The sequence below is a fragment of the Peromyscus eremicus genome, chromosome 9 (genome assembly GCF_949786415.1).
Source record: "Peromyscus eremicus chromosome 9, PerEre_H2_v1, whole genome shotgun sequence".
NCBI lineage: Eukaryota > Metazoa > Chordata > Mammalia > Rodentia > Cricetidae > Peromyscus > Peromyscus eremicus.
This window is the reverse complement of record NC_081425.1, coordinates 3,107,717-3,126,928: the sequence shown is the minus strand read 5'-3', so window position 1 is coordinate 3,126,928 and position 19,212 is coordinate 3,107,717. Positions and strand designations below refer to the sequence as shown.

Here is a 19,212-nt window from a genome sequence, read left to right as displayed (position 1 = left end):
GAGCTCATATCCTCATTCCTATCCCTAATAATTATTTTTGCTAAACGATGGGTCTTTATCCTATTTCCAAAAATCAACATCAAAAATGGCAAATAGCAGTCCCACTGTTTTCTTAACTAGGCTCCTGCTTGCTTTGTAACATTATGTAAATCACCTAATCTTTCATAGTTTATTTTCCTCATCTGCAGCAATGGGGACAGTCATTACTCTTTCTCTGGGGAATCTTAGAGGTTAAAGGGAGGTTGACGTAATGTAACTTCCAAGTCTACACTAATTCAAGATAGTTTATAAGGCATTCTAATACAAATGGCCAGCCCCAGTCTTTTAATGTTTAGAAATTACACTCATCCCTCAGTGACCTTGAACGACTGGGTCTAAGACCTCCCTTATCTATAAAAACCAGAGATACTCAAGTCCTTTACCTTAGGTGGGTATCTCAATAGATCCCATGCAACTTCTCTCAATTATTTCTAACACCTACTACAAGACAAGACAAGACAAGACTATAATATCTAAAGAGCTGCCATGCTGCACCATTTAGGGAACAATTATACAAAGCCTGCACATGCTCAGATACTCTCCTTTTCTCCAAATATTTTCAGCTGATGTTGTTTGAACCCACAGACAGAGAATCTGGGGAAATGGAGACTCAATTATGAAAGGGGAGGGGGGAACTTTTTCATACTATGAAATGTGGTTCGCATCTGAAGAGTAAAGCAAAGTATAGTTAGCATGCCAAATAACCACTGAGATGGACACCTCCAAGTTCAAAACACAATTTAGAAATAACGGCTTTCCAGCTACTATGAGAAGTAACTTTATATGGTTAAAAACTGGCAGCCTTTGACACACAAAAATCCTTAGTTACCTTATCCAGAGACAAACTAGATTCTCACAAGGAATCCCAAGGAACCAGTGGAATAGTTGAAATTGGAGGGGGCACTTCAAAGTGCCCCCTCAAAGGCACTTTGAAGGATGTGTGGACACTGGCAACCCCCAAGACAAACTTTCCATTTTTATGGAATGAAATGGAACCATTTCATTGTCCCCAGACCCAGGAAGAGCAAAACATACCACCATCTCCCACTCTGGTTTGAAATTTAAAAATTCAAGTAGATTATTTTACTTTAAGAACTTTTCTCTTGATTGAAATGATTCCCTGCAAACACTTTGATGGTCTAGAGCTACAAGGTCAGAGTAGGAAACTTCTGGGCTGTGTGGGCCACCTGGGGGAACACAGAGAGGCCACAGTTCCTGACCTGGCAGCTCCCTGCCCTGGCTCTGTCCCAAGACCTACTGCAATCCTATCTTCTGAGATTTAATTTAGCTCCCCATTTTTAAACTAACCCAAGTCCAGATCCCAAGGGGATGAGAGGGTCTATCTTACACATGTGACCAAGAATCCCCCACTGTCCCACCTCTCTCCACCCCCTCCCCCAGCCCCACCCTCCCACACCCACACCACCCAGAAGCTCAAGCTTCCAAGGAGGAGAAATGTGAAGCCGATCTGATCTGATCATCTCATCACACTTCCTAGGGCAGCAGCTGAGCAGTGACACTGGGAAGAGGGTTTTGAATAGAAAGACAGGAAACCCAAGAGCCCTGGGGGAGGTTTGCCTCCCCGCAGCCTAGTGCTGGGGAAAGCCTGAACTTTCCACCATCCATAAACTGGCCTTCTAGGACCGCCAGGTTTCCTCTGTGGTTCAGAAATTCCACAGCTCTGTGAACATGGAATTCTAAGTCCCACCCCTTCCCAACAGCTAAGCTGAGTGCTAGCAAGCGATCTGTGAGAAACCAAAAGAGAGAAAAAAAATCCAGTAAAAAGAGAAAAGATGAATATCGGATTTGCTTTGACTTACACTGCTCAAGTTACTTTTGGTAATGAAACAAAAAGAGGAAAGATTCACTATATGGATTTAAAGAAATAGGAATACTGTCAAAGGGATGCAGCTGTGTTCCATCTTTACTTTTCAACACCTCTCCACTCACACACTGCTGGTTATTTTATTAATCACTTTACAATGGCATTAAACTACTTAAAATACTCTTAATTCCTGGGGGGGGGGGGTGAAGTATGCATATCCACTGGGCATATAAAACATTTTTTATAAGATTTTAATTAGAAGCCTGAAACAAAAGGTCCACCCTTCCCCCAGGGACCCTAAGAACAATGAACCAGAGAAGAGATCCCAGAGAAGCGGGTGGGCTGTAACCCAAGCCAGCTGCAGGGATGGGGACCAAGTATTTGTCTCCTCTGACCCAGGAGCAGAAAGCTGGGAGTGGCCTCACTCCAGCAGAAAAACAGACACCAAGGACAGACAGGAGAGGGAGTGTGGCTGCTTTCCCAGAGGAAGGGAGGTGGGGTACTAGGCAGACAACCTTGGGTCGGGTAGCCTTGGCTCAGTCACTACTGAGACACTAGGTCAGAGAACTGCCCTTCACTAGGAGGCAGGGTCTTAAGGAACCTAGGCTAGCCTCACACTCACTAGGTAGCCAAAGCTGGCCTTGAAATTCCTTCTGTCTCTACTTCCCAAGCGTTGGGATTATAGGAATGCGCCACCACGCCCAAAGAATGTGACCATCTTTGCAGAGTTCTCCTCACAATCTACTGTAGAGCATTCCAGATTTGTCATTATTTTGGCTTTATTTATCCATAGGATTATCCCTTCAAAACTCTGCAAATTTCATACATTTGTCTGAGAAATCGTGGTTCAGTCTACATGGAAAAGGACAATTCCTACTTGGTGAAAGGTACCTGAAGGAGGAGAGAAATGAACACAGCCACAAAGCACCGCCAGGTGACCCAGAAGACACTGGGCTCTTGAGACGGGTGTCCCCTGGCCGGGCCCACTGCCTTCATCACATGATAAGCCCTAGCTTGATTGTTTTTTTAATTATTAATATGTTCAGCCAGCCCAAAGGAATGCAGCACCCACATCAATGTTTTAAAGTTATCTCCAGTTCCAAACTACCGCTTATGATCAGGAAAGCTCCCCGCTCCCTGTCTCTCCTTCTCTAGGCCTAAGACCAACTGCACGGTGTTGTGTGTCTGTAGAACTCTGTCCCTTTGATGCCTGCCGGACACGTCACGTGACTGGGTTGGTCTGTACATTAACATCTTTGGATGCAGTGCAACACTGAAGCCGCAGCAGCAGAGGGCTCTGGGAACAGGGCTGCACCGGCTGGCTGCGCACAGAAGGCTGGCGGCTTTCCAAGGACCAGCACAGCCATTTGTTTCAAAGCACACGAGCAGTTCGTGAGTGGCTCCGGCACCACGCTAGCCTGGAAACTCAAATTCATGTAGGGCGTCCCACACCACACACCTCAAAGTTCCTGTCCTGGCCTTTAACCCCCATGGTCCGCTCACCTAGAGAAGTGCCCCCCTCTCCCAGCCCACCCCCATCTCAATGCTTAGCTCACCTGTAAAGGGCCTGGAGAGAGAATTCCATTTAACCCCAAAGAGGGGCTGGAGAGGTGGCTCAGTGGTTAACAACTCACACTGCTCTTCGCAGAGGGCGAGAGCAATTCCTAGCACCCCCTCGCTGGTTTACAAATGACTAACTCTGTAACTCCAGCTCCAGGGAATCCAACGCTCTCTGGCCTCCTCAGACAACTGCACACACGTGCACAAACCCTACTCACATACACAAATAATTTACAAAAAATAAAATCATGTTAAAACAAAACAACACCCGGGGGGGGGGGCTGGAAAGATGGCTCAGTGGTTACAATCCTCTTCAGAGGTTTAAGTTCAGTTGCCAGCACTCAGGTCATGTGGCTCACAACCACCTACAACTCTAGCCCCGGGGCTTCCTAGGCTTCGAGCCTCCGCTGGCACTCATGCCCACAAACACACTTTATCAAGAATTTAAAAATAGCCGGGCGGTGGTGGCACACGCCTTTAATCCCAGCACTCGGGAGGCAGAGCCAGGCGGATCTCTGTGAGTTCGAGGCCAACCTGGGCTACCAAGTGAGTTCCAGGAGAGGCACAAAGCTACACAGAGAAACCCTGTCTTGAAAATCAAAAAAAACAAAAAAAAAAAAAAAGAATTTAAAAATAATTCTAAGTAAACACCCAAAACTCCAAAACAACAAAAGCCTTCCGAAGAACAACTTACAACACTGTGAAGGATGACCCTGATGAAGGCAGAAGGAAAGCTCATTTCTCGTGTTCCTTCCGAGTCTTACAATGACTCTCTTGGGAACAGGGGGTATCCCTCCCTAGCTACTCTGTGACCCCCAGTTTCCACCCTGGAGAGTCTCTGTCCACTCAGCAGTGTACAGATGCACTCAAGTGAGGATGGTTCCTGAATCACGTTCCCCCAGTGTTTTGTTTTATGGTGCTGGGATTAACTCCGGGCCGCTCACCCGCTAGGCCGGCAGCTCTACACCTGTACCACACCCACAGCCTGGTTCCTGGTGCACGTCTGTCCTGTGTGTGCTCCTGCTTCTCCTTCCTAGGAGCCCACCAGCTCCCATCTCCCACACTGGTGGTTAGTTCATCCTTTCTGTTGGCCCTCATTTCTTTCTCAGGGTGGACTTCTGAGGTTCCAGGCTGTCTGGAATGTGACTTGTGTGGTAACAATGAACATGCTTTAAACTCCAGCTTCTTACAAGTTTCCACAACGCTTTCCTCTCCTCTCCTCGGCCTTCATAGTGTGAAGTCGGAGGTTCTGGTCTGTGTGTACAGCCCTAGGCACCAGACAAAGCTGCTGAATCCCTCGCACAGGCCACGAGTATTCATTAAGTACATACTCTCTTCAGCCAAGCTCAAAGGCCAACTTCCTGCCTGAGAAGCCGATTATTCTTTTCAAGGATCATTCCATAATGCAAACTTATCAAGTCACTTTCTTATACTTGAACAGAATGAAAACTCTCGCTTCCTAAAGGCCTGTCTAATGTCAATTTGGAAACACTTTACATATATCTTTTCCAGGTAGGTCTAGCCCTAGACATGAACTACTATCCCATAATGTTCACATAAAATCACATTGTTGGACACTGAATTCCAGCTGTCAAATTTTCAAGGAATTTACAAAAAGAACATTTTCAGTAAAAAGTAGAAAACAAAGTCCTGAGATTTTTTTGGAAAAAAAATATATATCCAGGAAAAAACAGTGCTGAAAATGTTTTCTTTTCCAAAGGGTAGATGGGAAATGAGATCAGAGACTTCAGGCCTTTGTAAGTCCTGGCGCTTGGCTTCCTCTCCAGGTCACTGGTTTGTAGATAATTATCGGTTGTGTGTAAGTAAAAGCGGAAAAGAACCGGGGGGGGGGGGGGGGGGGATAGAAATCAGGATGTTACTGACAGGGAAATGAAGTTACCATATTTCCCTATACAACGCCGAGGCAACTGGAAGGTTGTCCTGAATCTAAACACTCCCTAGAACTGGCGATCCTGCATCATCCTCAATGGCGTCTTAAACTCTTGGTCAGGCATGGCTGATGCACCATGGATCTCAGGAGGGGTTCCCTGAGGGATCACACCTCATTCTGACTTCTTCGAATGCAGTTCTAAGAACAACAACTACATACCTATATCCACATTTAGCTAGAAATCCTACACCAAACACTCTTTTTAAAGAATGTGGTATGCCTGGGTGTGGTGGTACACGCCCATAAGCATCTCCTTTCCTTTCCCACCACAAGTAAATACTGTGACGTTTTGTTGCTTTTTTCCATTCATCCAGGGACAGACATCCTTTTCCTGCAACTCACACAGCAATGGAACAGCTTGTACCACTCATCCTTACATCTTTGCTCAGGTCTTCAGATACGTAGTCAGAAGTGGAGTAAACACTCTCTTTACTCTCCCCTACAAACATTATCCCTGGCTTATACTAGACACCTAAGTCTAACTTTTATGAAATCTGACTGATACCCAAAAATTGCCTCCAAACATCCCTTTGCAATATTTACTGTCTTTTATGGTCCACAATAATATAAAATGATACAAACATCAATAATCTACGTAACGAGCCAGATAAGAACTTGAAGGTGAGACGCAGTGGACTGATCAAGTGGTCATCTCCAACACCACCACAGGGTAACTGGCAATGTCCTGTCAGCCACCTCCACAGAGTCCGTGTCCCTGACAGGAGCAGGACTTTCAGCTACGCAAACGGCTGTCATCTTCCAAGCAATGAATCATTTTTTTGATACAAAACATTCTGATGAGAAAAGGTTATCATTCACAGCCTGTTAAAATTTTTCCTCTAATTTTGCTTGTTGGAAGGTTCAAAGTTATACCAACTATAAACTTTGAAAACACTACAACTTTTTAAGAAGAAAAAGATCCATTAACCATCAGAAAGTATGCAGCCCTAGCCAGCCTGAACTTGCCATGTAGAGCAGGCAGACCTTGAACTCACAGACACTTGCCTGCGCCTCTGTCTCTCAAGTCCCAGAATTAAAGATGAGAGCCACCATGCCCAACTTATCTACATTTTTTTAACTTAAGAAATTACCCGGCATTCACCATATTGAATCACTGATCTGATAGGCATTTTCAACATATATCCAATCCCAGTGTCCACATATCAGAGATTACACGTCTGTGCAGACAGAGAGGACAGCAGGTAGGACAGAAACACAGAAAAGTGGTACTTGACCGAGCCTCCTGAGGCCCACAGCGGTGACACCAGGACAGCAGCACCAATGGCAAGCTGCACAACGCGCTAAGTATTTATATACACAGTAAGGAGAAGAGTCAGGGAAAGGCACAGTGGACTTCAGTAGCTTCAGAGGACGTGAGATTTCAATTGGCTTCTAAAGGATCCCAAGAAACTGCTGGCCAGGAGAACCACAGAGCCAAGACAGACAGACACAGTACAGACCCAAAGCACCAGCACTGGAGTCTTAACAAACCTCTCCAGGGACATTCCTGTCCCTGGGATACTCCTGTCCCTGTGACACCACTGTTCCTTGCCATGGAAGATCATTTCATTTGCTTTGTAACTACCTGACATGAAGAATTATTCTTGATTTTTTTAAAATACATTTCATATTTCTCAGCCTTCCGTTTGACATCTTCATCCTTGGGTAAGTACATCTACCTGACAGCCTTTTTTCCACACAATTCATTTTCCAGAGGCCACTTGGATGTCCTCAGATCTGAGGCACAGGGGTTCACTGTCGGCATGCCCACTTGGAAACACGCAAAGGCAGCACTACTGTGCACACTTATGTTTCAGAAATCGTCATTTGAGCATGCTTGGCAGAGACCTATACAAGTTCTATTGCTTTAACTGTTAACTACTGTTGCTCAGTGAAGAACACTGCTGTATCCTCACGCACTGGGCTCACCATCCAACCCATTTCCTGACCTCATCATCCCCTTTCTGTATGAAAAAAGATGCTTTTCCCTGATCAAATATTTGTGATGCCTCGAGAAATACAGTATCAGTGATGCTCCTTGCCACCTAAGAAGACAGACAAGACCTGGTGGCATGGCTAGGTCATTAACTTACACTAATTAGACAGTTAGTACCATCACTGAGACAGGCGAGCAAGAACGGGTGACGTGAATAGTCTCTCTGGTGACAAAGCAGCGCTCTGTAGGAAAACAATGTCCAAAGTCAGCTGTGGCCAGTCACTGCTGCCAGGATGCGGGCCGAAGCCGACATTCACACTCCTTCAACTCTAGAACGATTTTCCTCAAACAGAGACCAACGCTTGTTCATTCATTCTTGGTCAGAACAGGGATGCTGAGGCTCTTTGCCCCTTAGAATATCACAGAAATGGTTTCGGGCGAGAGATGAACCAATTTCCTCTCAGTTTTAACCATTTGACTCTACAACTGTTTGACTATCTGGGTCCTCTGTCGCTGGGAGAGAAGACGATACTATGATACTAAAATGTGTGTTGGGTGATTTGTTTTCTTTCTTAAGCAATTTTACTTTATGTCTACAAATATAACTTTTCATTCTTGGTTGTAAGACTAAGCAACAAAATTATTCCTTAATACCAAGAAAAACGAACACTCCATGGCCTAAGAAGCTTCAGATAACCTGTGGCTTCCCCGAGAGTACTGCAGGGAAAAACTGTCAACATGGAGTCTAATTTGTAAACAACTGACTTTGTTTTTCATTTGGTGCCAAATCCTGGGCCAAAGGCAGAATTCTAGAGTGCCCTCCTGTGTGTCCTTCAGTTTCAGGGTTTATTCATCAAAGGACGTTTTCAAAGGGAGGTATTTGGGGACATGATAAGATCCCACTCACAGTGCCGCATCCTGCGGCTGTAACACGACATAATCAGTCACCTCCACCCCTGTTGCATCCTGCGCCCCTCAGAGAGCCCCCACCCCCAAAGGAGATAGTCATGTCCGGCTGACAAATGCATCTCTAGAAGTTGGAAAGAAAAGACACTCATGAAATTCTCACTCCTGCTATAAATTGAAGTCTCTTAAATTTGGTGTTGGGGGAACATCAAGGGTTGTAACTGAACAACTGCTATTAGCATGAGAGTTTCTAAACAAACAAACAAAACAAACAAAAAGCAAAAAACAGAGTGCATAGTAAACAGTGTACAGGGTAATTCTGGAAAGTGAGATTAGGAAAAAGGAGAAGATTTTTAAAAAGATGTTCTTTTTCTGTGTCTGTATGTGCGTTTGCACATGTGTGTGCATTGCCTGTGGAGACAAGCAGGGGTGCCAGATGCCCTGGAGTTGGAGTTACAAACAGCTGTGAGCCACCAAACACAGGTGCTGGGTGGGATCTGAATTCCAATCCCCTGCAAGAGCGCCCAGCAAAACCGGTGTGGTGAATCCCAGCACTCAGGAGGCAGGAGCAGGTAAATCTGAGTGTGGTCTAGATGGTTCAGAACAACCAGGACTACACAGAGAAGCCCATCAGGAGAAAACAATCAACAAAACAACAACAACAAAGGCAGTACAGCCTCAACCACTGCGCCTCCCAGCCCCAGAAGGGGACTTCTAACACCGACTTTATTTTCTTCCAAGTATGTAAGAATTTACATACAGCTTGATTTTCAGCTCAGTTCGCAGAAGACAAAGCTTGGATTGTAACAGCATCACGTAGGAGCAGCCAGGTAAAGGAAACTGAGGTAGAGGACAGGAAACTGTTGGGCAATGTCCAGGAGAACCGAATAGGAATAAGACCTCTGAGCAGACTGCAGTGGCCCTGGGTCACCAGGGAAGGATGACTAACCCCTGCTCCCAGTAACCTCATTGCTTCCTGCCTGTCACCTAGCTAGAGGCTAAAAGATATCAAGCATCCACCCAGACAGCAGTGGAGGCAGGAGCTTCCCTCCCAGGAATGACACCTATGTCCTGCTACCGAGACGGACTCTTTGGGAATCCACGGTTCAGGGCACCTCACGGCACGGTCCAGAAGGGTCTCCTACAGGTGTGTAACAAACCCCTGCTGTTCCTCAGCAAATTCTAAGAATACCTGGTTTAAAAAATAGCAAACAAGGCTTGGGGATGTACCTCAGTGGTAGACCACTTGCCTAGCACGCGCAGGTTCTAGGTTTGATTTTTTTTTTAAAAAAAAAGTGATTTAAGGCCGGGCGGTGGTGGCACACGCCTTTAATCCCAGCACTTGGGAGGCAGAGCCAGGTGGATCTCCTTGAGTTCCAGGAAAGGTTCAAAGCTACACAGGGAAACCCTGTCTCAAAAAACCAAAAAAAAAAAAAAAAAAAAAAAAAAAAAAAAAAAAAGTGATTCAAAATCTAAAATAATCTTCTAAGACATAAGAATCACTTGTACCCTCTATGTCAACCCAAAGTATGCATATACATACATATAAACCTATATATATGTATTTCTTTCTAACATGAATAATTAATCCCACTAAAACTATGATGTCATAATAAGGCACACAATCATATTCATTTTCTCTTTCATTTAACAACCCTTCCTCTTACACTGCTAGGACTGAACAGAAGGAGGCTTCACACACGCAGGGCAGTGCACTACCCATCTCACGACATTGTCCAGGCTGGCTTTGAACTCCCTCTGCGGCTTAGTCAGTCCTTGAACATTGGATCCTCCTCCTTCTGTTCCCAGCTAAATAGGAACAGAGAGGCATGCGCCACCAAGACTGGCTCTGGTCCTCTCTTGAAAAATCATGAGTTCACCAATCAAACAGTACATCAATATACAGAAAAATGTGTCCCATCGAATCTATACCATCGCATTTCCCAACTTTCTACAATAACATGGCCCTGTGGATAGTGGAGAGGTCACTCACCTGGAAGTCATCATAAGGGAAGAGGAGCATCTCCCGCAGACAGTCATTCAGGATCTGGGTCTTCTTCTGCACGATGACATTTTCGTAGTCAAGTGGCTCGATGAGCTTTGGCTTTGCCTAGGAGACCAAAGGAAAGTCACAGTCACCGAGATAGCCTTAGCGACAGATACACCCTTTTGTTTGTGTGTTTGAGACAGTCTCACACTGTAACTCCAGGCTGGCCCAAACTCAGCATGTGGCTCATGGCCCTGGGCCCAGGATGGCTTCTCACGAGCCATCATGGCTTACTGGAGAAAGGTGCCTTAAGAGAAAGGACTTTATCCATCTAGACCGTGACATTTACCAACTTTTCTACAATAACTGCACTGACTTCACTACTGAAAAGAAACAGAATGAGAGAGAACACATTTGTTTTCAGAGGGAAAAGAGACACCTCTCATGGCACCCTGTCCTGCCAGAGTGATGCTCATTCACTTATTTAGGCAAACAAGAGGTCTGCATTCTGATGGGATTTCCAGCCGTTTCTAACCACAGTTCCATAAGAACCGCCCTGTTTGGAGAACCAGCCATAGCCTGCCACTGTAGACGCATCCTGACCCAGGCCTTAAATGTCCCTACAGGACCAATTCATACAACACTCTGTGGGACCCTCTGAGCCACCACCCAATCCTCTGAAATACTACATACTCACAACATACACATTGCCTGAACCCACAAACACATGAGCTGGACTGAAAGCAGGCAGGCAAGAACAACTACTCACACCCTCTGGGAGTGAACTCCAGGGAATGGTAAAAAGCCCCCGGGAAATGAAAGACACTGAGCCTCTTCCAGCTACTTCCAACGACCTTCTTAGTAAAACTCTCTTTTCTCAAACACCGTCATTGCCAGCACGTTTGTGGGGCACATCTATGCTGCAGGCAGAAATCCACATTCAAGTAACTATATATTACAGTGTGTCAAAATAGACACAAGTATATACATATTAAGTGTATATGTGTGTGTGCTATACAAAGCAACTAAAAATTTATATGTATATGTATCTATTATAAGAAGTAACTGAATCCAGGGCCAGCAAGATGGCTCAGCATGTAAAGGCACCTGCTATCAAGCCTGATGACCTGAGTTCAATCCCCGGAACCCACAGTAGAAGGAAAGAACCAACTCTTGGAAGTTGTTCTCTGACCTTCACACATGTGTTGTGGTACGAGTAAGCAAGCACATATGTGCATACACACACACACACACACACACACAGAATAAATAAATGAAAAATTTTACAAATTTTACAAAGTAATTAAATCCATCATTATCAAATTACTGCAAAATTATTTTTAAACTATTAATACAAGATTTAAAACACATGATCTCAGTGAACATTATATATACTGAAGTGACAATTTATATCTAGGAAATATCTAAAGACATCTAATATGCAGCATTTAAATGAGAATTGTAACTGAAGATGCTCTGGGTTCCTTTTCAATACAATTAAACTACATTTCCCAGGCTCCCTTTGGCTAGGTGTGGCTATATGACTGTCTTTCTGGCCAATGATCTGTAAGGAGAAGAGATGTGGCGACCAACACCTTGACCCCTCTTCCACCTGAGCCACAAGCAAAGGACCCAGAAGTGGCCTGCAGGGAGAAGGGAGCTCCGTGAGAGAGCACATCTGGAACATCTGGATGCTGAGTCATCCTGCAGAAGGCCACCAGGCACTGAAATACGCCTTGAGTGAGAACTGAATGTGCACTGTGGTTAGCCCCTGAGACTGGAGTTGTCCAAGCAGCAGCCAGACAACTCGACCTAACATGTGAGTGAAAGCTCACATTTAACTTCCATTATTTAACCCAAGCAGACTTGACAAAGATATTTTTACATCCTAAGAAAAGTTCAGAACCCAAAGAAGTGTATATTTAACCATAATTATGCAAAATATGTTTTAGGGACAGAGGCTGGAAAACATGCAAAATCAAAACACTGGAGCTACGTATCATAAAAGTCTAGGTAGTTGTTAGTTTGGAATGGCAAAAGTTCAGGCAGTGCCTACAAAATGTAAGAGTCAAAACAATTCACACAAAGTGATTGTTTTTAAAATAAGAACTGCCACAAGAAAAAAAAATTCTCCAAATGATTTTAAGTCAACTTTTAAAAAATGTATTCTTCTATTTCTGTTTGTTGTGCTGCACATAGCAGCCCGTCAATAAACACTGGCTGGCAAATGAACGGACGTCATAATTAATAACATTCGCCTTAGAAGCCATCTCCATACGCCTAACAAAACCCAAACATGAGCGCAGTTTTCTAAAATTCCATTACCAAGGGGGCAAGATGGACAACTACCTCAGAACGGCATCAACCCCACCCCATCCCCAGCTTACAAGGGGTCTAACACACAGCCATGAACCACCTGCCCAGGCTCCAGGCTAATGGGAACACCTACCTTCTGCCCCTTCACAAAATGGCCACCAGATTCCGCAGAAGGGTTGAGGTTCCTTCAGACCCAAGACAAAGACACAGTGGAGGCCCTAGCAGAAGGTACTAGAAGGTACTGCTGAGAAAGGGTTTCCTCCCTACAGTCTTTTGTGTGTTTTGTTTCATTTGGGCTTTACATTTTGTTCCACCTTGCTCTTACAATACAGCGGCCAGGGGGCTTTCCGGTAAAGACCCAGGGGTGTACACCCTGCAGGAAGTTGCTCGGGCACTCCACAAGAAGTCAAGGAAATCCTGCTCCAGCCTCACCCCCAGTGTCACTGGGAAGGTTCCCTGCCCATTAGCTGCAGTCTGTCACCTCAACACTCTCTGACACCCCTTATGCATGACCACACTCTAAGTAGGCCGGAATCTTAGCTCCAGGTAGCGGGTAGGATATTCCAAGTTTCTTCTTTCCTTGGGAACACTGCTCCCAGGATCTCCAACACTTGTGTTCTATGAACAGAAATTGGAAAACTTTGTGAACAGCCAGAAAATAAATATTCTAGGGTTTGTCAGTCTTTTGGGTTGTGTCAAACTCATAAGCTCTGCTACTGGAATTCAAAAGCAGCCAGGGGACAAAAGGGCGAAGAACAGATTTAAAATTTTATAAGAAATGGACAATAGCCAGATAGATCTATCTATCTATCTATATATATATATATATATATATATATATATATATATATATATATAATAGCATATGGTTGACAAACCTAAGCTCTAGAGTTGTCATTACCACACTGCTAGGTAAAAAATAATAACAGTAATTTATTAAAATAATTCCATATATTACTTTTCCATAGTCACATATTTATGTGTTTCCTATCTATGGACCAACACAGATAATACATTTACAATTATTAAAGGCATTCAGTAATTATTTCTCAACCATTTGGCAAAGTTTGAGTTGCTCAAAAGGTTTGTATTCTAATGTCAAGGGTCATTTTACCTAGTCAGGACACTGGATACTGATTTCATTAATTGGGTGACTCTAGAAGTCATCTTGGAGGTATTCGGTAACCAAAAGCAACACTGAAGATAAGCAGTGCCTTGCTTTTATGTGCCAAAGTGCAACATTCAAGAGGTGTCATGTGACCACACTTAGCCCACCCAACAACTAGGCCAACAAGCTAAGTTAATGGTCTGGAACATCCAGTGAGACTGGATTATGACTGGGCCCTCCTCAACCAGAACTCTTTCTTCTCCCTGACAGAACTTTTTTTTTCCTTCGAGACAGGGTTTCTTTGTGTAGCCTTAGCTGTCCTAGAGCTCGCTCTGTAGACCAGGCTGGCCTCGAACTCACAGAGATCTACCTGTCTCCAGAGTTCTGGGATTAAAGGCGTGTGCCACCACTGCCCAGACAGGCTAAACTTTTAATATGACTTGCTCAGGGAGGTTCGCCCACAAGGAATAATTTATTTTTATTCACTTCATGCCCTGTCAGTCTGTACTGTTATCCTCTGGCCGGATCTAGTACCACCTCGGAGGCGAACCCCTGGGCACCCCATGGGAGATTTTCTCTATCAGGTTACGTGAGATAGGAAGAAAGTCTAAAGAAGTATTTGCTTCCATGCTGTGACAGGGTCTAGAACCAGCTCAGAGGCAAACCTCTGGGCATGTCTGTGAGAGCTCTTCTAGGTTGGGTTAACTCAAGTGGGAAGACCGGGGTCCATGAGAACAGTACCGTTCTACGGGCTGGAGCTGCAGACTTCATCAAGAAGAATGAAGGAGGCTGAGCAAGTCATCACCCCGTGTTTCTAATGACCCGATGTCTCAGGTCCCTGCCACCATACTGTCCTCGTCATGATGGACTGCATCCTCAAACTACGAGCCATGATAAACCTTTGCTGAAGTTCTTCTGTCAGGCATTCTTGTTTTCAGCAATGAAAAAGTAACTAATACACATGCCTTGTTTGATTTTCAAACTAGGGATGCCTTTTCTTCTAGAAGGCTCATAAGCTCGGTCTCCTTGCAGAACCTGGCTCTGCTGCTGTACAGGGCCACACGCACCACTAAGGTGATCTGAAGGCCAGGCAGAACAGTGGTGACAGGAGAGGAGAACCATGGTCATTAGGGACCGCTGTTGGGCAGCTGCGTTAACACACATCAAAGGCAGGGCCTGGCAGTCCATAGGCACACACTAGATGTACCTTATTATTATAAAGTATACTTCAATTACTGCTTGCAGGGCACGTCTCTTTTTTCTTTTAGTGAATGCTTCATATATATTCAACATACCGATCTACTCACAGATAATTTCCTCCACTGTCTATGAACATATGAAATAAAACAGTCAAGGATGGCAGGGACATGCACAAAGACAGAAAGACAAAGGACCTAACAGAGAGAAAACTATAATAGAGATGGCACTGATACTCAGGGGCTGAGCACAAAGCTGATATAAAGCTCACATTATCAGCTGAACTGACTATTGATGCAGTTTGTGTCCGGGAGGGGTGTGGGTGGCGACTGAGGTGCTCAGAGAGGCATTCCTGTTAGAGTAATCCCACAAAGGCAGCAGGGTGCAGCCTTCAGGGGAAGGGAAAGAGTAAGCTGCTTGTTATGTGGCACTTATCAGGCCAAGATGGAGGTGAATACTGCTGGGGTCAGACAGGCCCAAGGCCTATAAATTGTCTCCTCATCAAGGATAAAAATATGGTGTCCATGGAGTCTGTCTTAGGGTTTCTATTGCTGCAACAAAACACCATGACCAAAAAGCAAGTTGAGGAGGAAAGGGTTTATTAGGCTTACACTTCAGCATTGCTGTTCATCACTGAAAAAGTCAGCACAGGAACTCAAACAGGGCAGATCCCAGAAGCAGGAGCTGATGCAGCGGCCATGGAGGGGAGCTGTTTACTGGCTTGCTTCCCATGGCTTGCTCAGCCTACCTTCTTATGGTACCCAATACCAACAGCCCAGGGATGGCACCACCCACCACGGACTGGGCTCTCCCCCATTGATCACTAAATGAGAAAATGCCTTACAGCTGGATCTTAAGGAGGCAATTCCTTAGCTGAGGCTCCTTCCTCTGATGACTCTAGCTTATGTCAATTTGACAAACAAAACCACCCAGTACACAGAGTCCCACATGAATGGCTTGATACAAGGGCCATGGGATCAGAATGGCCTAGAGAAAGTGCTCCTCATCTCAAGGGACTACATGAATACAAGTTAGCTATGCACAGGAAAATCACAGCATTTCTAGGGTACTGAACACAGGAGCTGCCAGTGCACAAACACCCTACTGTGCTCACGGATGAAGGATGGTGAGGCCTGTGCCCTGGCACTAAACACTCTTCTAGGCCCTCTGAACCATGCCTCCCACAGCACACGCTTCCTTGGATGAGATGACCCATGTTCATGCACACCAGAATTCCAGATGGAAAGGTAATCAAACCAGGAAATATTCCCAGTACTGGGGAAATTGGATGCCTGTGAAAGCCAGACAACCTAGAAATGTTCATCCACAACATAGTTCAGTTAAGGTCCAACACAAGGTCTGCCAGCCATGGGAAGAGCGAGCCTCAAAAACTAACAGAGTAACCCCACTGTTTTTCCTCAGCCATTAAGAGCTTCCTGTGAACTTTCTAGACATTTCTTCTGTCTCAGTCTGGATGTTAACACATGAGATCCTAAACACCATTTCTTAAAATAGCAAACAGAGGAAGTGGCAACTCTTGGTAGGCTCTACTGAGAAATGAGAAACTCATCATTCTTGCTCATGAAGAATTTAGGACTTCCCTTGATTTCTCTTCAAAAGGATGAAAGCCATGAAACCTAGTCTGTTTTCCAAGACATCTGCTTGGGATGCGGACAGAGCAGGGATGCACTTCTGAACCAGCTGACAAACCTGGCCTTCCTATACTGTCTGCCCACTTACGTGAGAGTCTTGTTTATTAACTCCTACCTCCAGCTTCCTGAAGTTGTGGGATCTGAGGAGCCCTTGTTTTCCTGCCACGAGAGCGGGCACAGACAACGCACAGCCACCCTTCCTGGTGTGCAAACGCTGTTATCAAGATGCATCTGAACTCTCCGAACCTGTCCACGTGCGCCGTGACAGATCTGTGGGACACAGAGGTGAGGACGCAGCCTCTGCCCAAAAGAGTTCACAGCCAGAGAGACAGGTCTATCTGTGAACGAGAAGGGCGGGATGCGTAACAACGGTGGTGACCCAGGACAGACGGGGTTTCTGACCTGACTGCAGTGAGATTATTATATCTGCCTCAAGCTAAGGCATCTCCAGTACCTAGAACCACACCTGACACCGTGCAGCATTGTCAGGGATGAGTGAGGGAGCCCGCAACATGGTGCTTCCTAAAGGAAGCTTCTGGGATTGAACCAGTCAGCAGAGATTAAGGGTGGATGCCAGGGTGCATGCTCATGGATTTGGGGCAACCTGAATTTTACAAAATTAGAGGGGGAAGGGATTGAAAAACACAAGCTGATGAATTCAAATGGCTGGTGCACCGACACCAACTGCCAAGACCCCAGAAGGAAGCTACACAATTCAGCTCCATCGACTTTACAACAGGTTCTCCTTGGGCACAAAGAACAGCGAGTCTGTGAAGGGTGGAGGGGCGTGCAGCAGGCGAGAGGTGGGGCACTAATGTGCAGGATACTTCAGGTTTACTGGAAATCCAATGTGAGGGAGAAAACAAAAGCTACTATACTCTACGTGGCTGCTGCCTGATGTGAACAGTGAAACTGTGAACCACTGCTTAAGGAACAAGAGATGACTAACAGTCTCCTCCAGCTTTCTCTGAATGCATGGATGGCACTGAAGTCCAAAGGAATGGCTCTGAGGGGGGGGGGGGGCCTTGCTCCCATGTCTTCGTACAGTTCTCAGTCTTTTCTCTAAAATGCATGCAAATATTCAGCTGGGGCGGGGTGGCCAAGGACTAGTTCAAACCTGGGTTGCTCACCTCCAGTCTACAGCATGTGGGGCAAAATGAAGCCAGATGAGCTGTTGGAAAGCACACTAAAAAAATTTAAGGGGTGTGTGTGTGTGTGTGTGTGTGTGTGTGTGTATCAGTGCACAGAGTCCAGATGCCCTGGAGCTGGAGTTACAGGTGGCTCACAGCCACCAAACTTAGGTCCTCTGCAGGAGCAGTACTCACTCTCAATCACAGCCCTATCTCCAGCTCCCCACTGGAGTTCACTTTTGTAAAAAAGGTTGGGAACGTTTCACAATAAGTACATGCGGTGGTCTGAAAGGGAATCTCCCCTATGGACTCAGAGTTAATACCTGGTTCCTGTCGGATGGCACAGTTTCACTAAGTTTAAGAGGTGTGGCCTTGCTAGAAGAAGGATGTCACTGGGGGCGGGCTGTGAGTTTCCAAAGCCTCCTGCCATTCCCAGAACCCTCTCTGCTTCCCCCTCATAGCTCCCACTGCCACAACCCCACTCTGCCATCATGGACTCTTCTCTGGCTGAAACTTTAAGTCCAAACAAACTTTCTTCTGTAAGTTGCCTCTGTTGTGGTGTTTTGTCTCAGCAGTAGAAAAGTACCCAATACGGGGACTATCTGCTTGTACAGACATCTGAACTCGAGGATCATCCATTCCAGGCCTCCTGTTACAGGTAGGTTCAGGAGGAGGGGAAGGAATGAACCGTCCGAGTCCCTAAAAGGGGTCTCGGCAGTCCTGGCTCAGGGATTCTCCCCTCAGCTCCCACCCAAACCGTATAGGCACTGTTTGATAAACACATTGTGATAAATACATTGTGATAAACACAGGAGACAAATAAAGCTTACCTAAACGTAAAGTACACTTGAACCTGAGTGTTAAAGCACCACACATGAGGATCTGAAGACTGCAGCCCAGCATACAGGAGCACCAGGTTCCCAGCCATTCAGATGGACTTCTCACTGCTACGCAGGGTTACCTGCATAGCAGACTTAACTCCAACAACCACACACTTGTGAGTTCAGTTTTCTATTGTAGAACCAAGAAGTTGTCCAAGCCTCACTCTAGAGGGCACTTTCAAAAGCATTCAAATTATAGAACTGGTCACCGAATGGTGGTTTTATTGATCAAACGTATCTACCTAAGGAAAACTGTCGTCTTAAAACCACGTGACAGCAAATGAAGAGTAGGGGTTTCAAACGTGTCATTTTTATAAGGGACCGTGGCTTTTGAAAATTGTTCATCTACTTCTCAAGTGAACAGAAGTAAAGATTGTAGAAAACTGTAATCAACAGCATCTGGAAAATGGCTGACGTCATAGTGATATTAATACCAACTACCAGAACCCATGCCACTGCTCCCATTTAGACAGTTGTGCTCAGGAGGGACGCTGCTGAGAATATTAATGAAGAGAGGAAGACAAGACAGCAATTTAGGGAACTTACTCCCTGCCTCGTGCCCATGAGTCACAGGAGGAGACACAAAGAGGACTGGGACTCGCTCCCTTGCAAACACTTGTGAGTACTTCAAGCATCCCCTTCTCTGACACAAGCCACACAGAGGCCAGGGGAAGCCCTGCGGAAGCCCAGCACGCATTTTTCTATAGGTGAGAAGTGATCGATA

At 45.5% G+C, this 19,212-nt stretch overlaps 1 protein-coding gene across 6 annotated transcripts in view; it reads right to left on the bottom strand.

Annotated features, from left to right (window-relative positions):
* Positions 1 to 19,212, bottom strand: part of Dock9 (dedicator of cytokinesis 9) — a 264,437-nt gene that overhangs the window by 138,114 nt on the left and 107,111 nt on the right. For all 6 annotated transcript variants that reach the window (XM_059273181.1, XM_059273185.1, XM_059273183.1 and 3 more), the window contains exon 2: positions 10,211 to 10,327. In XM_059273181.1, the coding sequence (XP_059129164.1) occupies positions 10,211 to 10,327 (117 nt within the window). The remainder of the gene's footprint in view (positions 1 to 10,210; positions 10,328 to 19,212) is intronic.